This window comes from Nannospalax galili, unplaced genomic scaffold (genome assembly GCF_000622305.1).
Source record: "Nannospalax galili isolate Female #2095 unplaced genomic scaffold, S.galili_v1.0 scaffold267, whole genome shotgun sequence".
Classification (NCBI taxonomy): Eukaryota; Metazoa; Chordata; class Mammalia; order Rodentia; family Spalacidae; genus Nannospalax; species Nannospalax galili.
Genome location: NW_008357518.1, coordinates 1,963,653 through 1,968,618, shown reverse-complemented (window position 1 = coordinate 1,968,618; position 4,966 = coordinate 1,963,653). Strand labels below are relative to the sequence as shown.

The 4,966-nt window shown below is 43.4% G+C and overlaps 1 protein-coding gene across 1 annotated transcript in view; it reads left to right on the top strand.

Annotated features, from left to right (window-relative positions):
* The window catches only part of Myo16 (myosin XVI), a 497,779-nt gene that overhangs the window by 229,057 nt on the left and 263,756 nt on the right, over positions 1 to 4,966 (top strand). The window contains exon 15 of the mRNA XM_029557215.1: positions 2,638 to 2,785. Coding sequence (XP_029413075.1) covers positions 2,638 to 2,785 — 148 coding nt within the window. The remainder of the gene's footprint in view (positions 1 to 2,637; positions 2,786 to 4,966) is intronic.

Below are 4,966 nucleotides of genomic sequence, written 5' to 3'. Positions count from 1 at the left end.
CCATATCTCCCTTATTAAGGCCTATTTCCTTCCTTCCTTCCTTCCTTCCTTCCTTCCTTCCTTCCTTCCTTCCTTCCTTCCTTCCTTTCATGTTCATATAAATACAGATATTTTCCTTTGCTAGATATATTCTGGGTTACTGCAAAGGGAGGTAGATCAGAGTTCTGATGCGGAATGGGAAATGTATTTGGCTCTTTGTCTTTCTGCAGACTGGAGAACCCAGGATCTACTTCTGTTGAAACTGAAATCTGCTAACAGTAGGAAACACCTTTCAGTTAATGCAGTCCCTGTGTTCCATGCTTAGGAAATCTGAACCCTGAGTTAGTAAAATGAGATGGAGCACATATGATGGTCCTCTTCTTACTGTCTTTCTGATCCTGACTGAATTTTACATACATGAATGAGACATCTAAGAGATGAACCATCACCTTCTTTCACATCAGCAGTTTCTTTAGTGTTACAGACTCCTTTGGGCATGCTTAAGAGCTCTGGAGTGCTTTAATCACTTCTAGCTTATGTCAACAGCAGAAAGCAGCCTTGTCTTTGGATATAAGGCACACAGGGTGAAATGTGCAAAAGCCCATAGCAACACTCAGAATGGACTGTGTCTGGAAAGAACCTGGTATCTGGCATTCGGTAGATGCTTTCGGTGGTGCCTCTGGGAAGTCCAGAGGGATCCTGAAATGTTTCAGTCTTTTCTTTCACATATTTATGGCTAGGCAAACAAAGTTAAGTGAGTTGTGCCAGGTTCAGGAGCAGAATTCTCAGGCTCACCACTCAGAGGTGCCCCTCCGATTACCTCACTATCTATGATAGCTTGTGGATAAATGCTTCACCCAAACATGAGCCATCTCAGGCAGTGAAAAAAGAAGAAATGTATTCGTGTGCAAAAGCCAGTATTTGCTTGCTGAGCTGGTGGTCTGCTTTGAGTGACAGCCAGGGGAAGACTTCTGGAGACCCTAGCTTGTCATAAATTTACAACTAGACAGGTGAGACAACATAGGAGTGGGTGTTAGTAGGTTCTGGAAATCCAGGTAAAGAGTATGGCAGTGCTTTATCTTTCTTGAAGGAGAGAGTAATTTATTCCTTCTACTTCCTGATTTTGTGCATTTCATATGTTACATCTCAATCAGATTTAGACCCCCCTCCTCTATGTTCACCCCCCCATAGCATCACCGCCAGATTTCATGTATTCTGTCATATATGTTAAGGCCTATTTTAATGAACAAAAATTGGCCTGGATCTATGAAATACCTCAATTACATGTGACATCATGTATAAACATCAAATGTATTTTTACAAATTCAGAACTTATTGAGAGATAAGTTCATCTGTAGATACCTGGAGACTTTTTGAGAATCATCAGTTGACATGGAGATGGCCATAGAGGATTGCACTGCGTTTCTAATCAAGATTATTTCTTGCATAAAAGAGCTTTCGAAGCATGCCGGTGTTGGTTAGTCCGGTATTCGGTTAAGGGAAGCTCTTTTCGGTGTGGACCCTGGCAGCAATATGCTCTGCAGCCTCACCAACTCAGAAGCCCTGTCTCCTTCTTGACCTTGTACAGACACACTTTGGATGCTTCAGAATCTCCTCTGCTTGGAAGAATATTAAAGTCTGACTGGAATGTACTTCGATTTAGAAGTTCCTTCAAGACATTTTTTTTAATCTTACTGATCAGAATCTCATTAATCCACAGCAATTTTATTCCCTGCTGGAGATGAGCTAAGTAGGATGATTAATAATTGCCTTGTTTAGGAATTTAGATGAAGGGTGTTATAGTCAGTCGTGATTTGGCATTTGATTAGCACTGAATACTGTTTCAACTGCAGTCTGTCCTGGCTTGGGGAAGTGTGTACGCATCAGCCAAGCTCCAAGGCCAGAGGCAGCAGGACCTCTCAGCCTTCCCTTCTCACGTGATGCTGGAGAGGGAAAACAGTGGAGCTGAACAATTGTGGCAGCAGTATACTACACACTTGTGTAGAGTGAAAAATGGGCTCTCTTTAACAGTAAATATTTCAGAGTTAATAGTAAGCAGAAAATGCCGCTGCCGAATTTTTGCTTGAAGAGAAAAATGAATGAAGAAAATGTAAAAGACCTCGTCTTGAAATTGATGTCTGATTAAGTAGCCATGGAGATGTGCATGCACACACTCTGCACAGTGGGGGATCCCCATGTGATACCGTGCACACATGCATTCACACATGCATACACACATACCACATTGTGAGGGGATCCTATGTGGTACCTTAAGAGAAGGTCCTCCACCTTGTGACAGATTTCTCTAAAGCCTGTGCGACACAGGGTGAACCTTAAGATGAAGCATGGACTTAGCTGATGAACTTGGACCAATATGGGCTCCTTAGACTTAACCATGTATCACGTAAGACATTAACAGAGGAAGCACTGGCTTGGGTAGCAGGAGTTGGGAGTGACCTGAACAGTCAGTACCTTGGGTTTAGCACCTCTGGACACCTAGAACTGCTATGGAAAGTAAAATGTCTTCATATTTTCTTAAATGACTGTGTTGGAAAAGAACCTTTGTAGTTATCTCTTGTGACTAATTAACACGCATAAATTTATGAAAATGACACTAATGATGCCATTTAACAGAATCCCTTTTCTTTTCTTAACCAGCCAGAATTTATACCTATATGCTAGAGAAGTCCAGGCTTGTTGCACAGCCTCTTGGCCAGAGCAATTTTCTGATTTTCTCCTTGTTGATGGATGGGTTATCTGCTGAAGAAAAATCTGGACTTCACCTTAATAACTTAGGTGCACACCGGTGAGTGATCTAGAATTTTCTAACAATTCTGCCTTAACATGGTGAGCATGCTGTCATTTTCAGTTGTCTTCATCTTTTTCAGAGGAGAATTATTGGCTATCATTAGGTCCTCACCATCCATGTAACAGGATTCTAACGGTGTATTGAATGTGGGGAGCAGTTTTCCTCTGTGTGTATGAACTTACAGTTCCATCTTACTGGTTTTCAGACGAGAACATGAGAACACACGTAAACTTTGTGATTCCTCCAAATGTTTGGGGTATGATATTAGTTATGTATTTCTAACCTTTGGTCATCTTCTGAAACGTTTCGACTATGATTTGAATAATCATATTCATTAGTAACAGATGAGATTACATAATGGAAATGAGGAGCTGCATACGTTCACCGAAGGGCAGATTTTATTCACTGGAGGCAAAGGCATTTGTTAAAATGCAGATGCGGATGCAGGTGCGGATGATGAAAACCTGGAGTCACAAAGATGATCAGTTAAAGAATGCTGGCACCGTGCACACATTCATGCCACTATCAGCCTGAGCCCTGGGCTGGGTTAGGATGAGAATTACAAATGATAGAGGAAACCGTCCCAGAAGTGGAGCAGGCAGAGCAAGGATCTCCAGCTCCTCTCTACTTCGCTGAGTTGATTTCTCTGTCTTAATCTATTGTGTTCTCATGAGGGAGCCATGCTGTGAATGAATGAGTAGTTGTCAAGGTGATTTGATGACAAATAAATCTGGTCAGGGACCAGGTAGTGGGAGATGACTGTTTAGATGGATCAACCAGGGAGGGTGTTTCAGATGCCACCAGACGAGGATGTGCAAGGACCTGAGTAGATCCTGGTCAGATGGGGATGCCCAGGACTTGAAGGAAGATTAGGTGGTTGGGAAATAGCAAGAAGGCCGGTTGCACAGGGAGAGGAGTGGCAGTGGCCATGTGACAGGACAGCAGTTACCAGAGCTGCACAGGAGACTGACAGTGACCATGTGACCAGTCAGTGGTGAACAGGGATGTGAATTTCATTCCAGGTGTGGCAGGAATGGCCAGGGTTTCTGGGCATCCAGTGAATTGGTTTTCACTTGGAAGAGGACTCTCCATCTGCGTAGCTTTTCTGTCATGATCATGGGTGGGGCGCAGGGCTGGACTCCTGATATGATCTTCAGGAAGTAGAAGGGGACTGGCAGGGTAGCAGAGATGAAGAGGTAAGAAGTGGTCAGATCCAGGGCCCATGCTGAAGGTAGGAAGGTCAAGGTTTGGATTAGAATGAAATTCATCGGAAGAAAAGGTCTGCAGGTTCAGAATGGCTTGTGTGACCAGGCTCCAGGCAGCACAGGGTACCATTTATGGAAAGGACACCTGAGTCTATTTTGCACAAATAATGAAATAACAAGGGTATGCTAACCGTTTAGTTTTGGAGACTGAAAGCCTAAGCAGCATGGCCCAGGCTCTGATGAGGGTCTCCTTGACTGGGTCACCTTCCAGATAATAGCAGTGACCAGAGAGTGTGAGAGTGGAGACCACATCACAAAACAGGGATCATGAAGACCAGGAGGAACTGGGCTTGCTTTTGTTATAATAATAAAACTTACTCAGGTCCCAGGAAATCTAGCTCTCAAAGGCAGTTCTGTGACCTAAGGATCTCCCAATAGTCCCATCTCTATAGCATCATCACACTGAGGACCAAGCTCCTTCCTGGGGAGAAATGCAAACTTCATTCAAACCACAGTCAAGGATGAGAGCAGCTTATGAGGAATGAGGCCTGAGGACCTGTCACACTGGTCCTACCAGGTGAAGGTATAGACCAGGAGAAAGGAGGTGCAGATGACCCGAGGGGTTTTCCAGTGAGGTGGGACCTTACTCAGTCTGGCTTTGGACTGAAGAAGAGGGAAGAGGTCATCTGTCCCACTGAGATTGTGAGGTAGAGAATCAGGCAGAGAATAAGCCAAACTTACCATCACAGTACTGATCATCACGTTAAAATTTCAGTGAAAAATTTATGTCTGGATGTATTTACAGTGTGACGTGTTTCTGGGAGGAAAGTAGTCAAGAAGTTAAATTACCTTTTTAGACTTGTGTTTCTGTTTAAAGAAAAAGACTGTTTGGGCCTTCTGTCCCTCAAATCCAACAGACATTTAAGAGAAAAGGAAACACCATAACCTAAAGAGAAGAAATAGAAATTCCAAG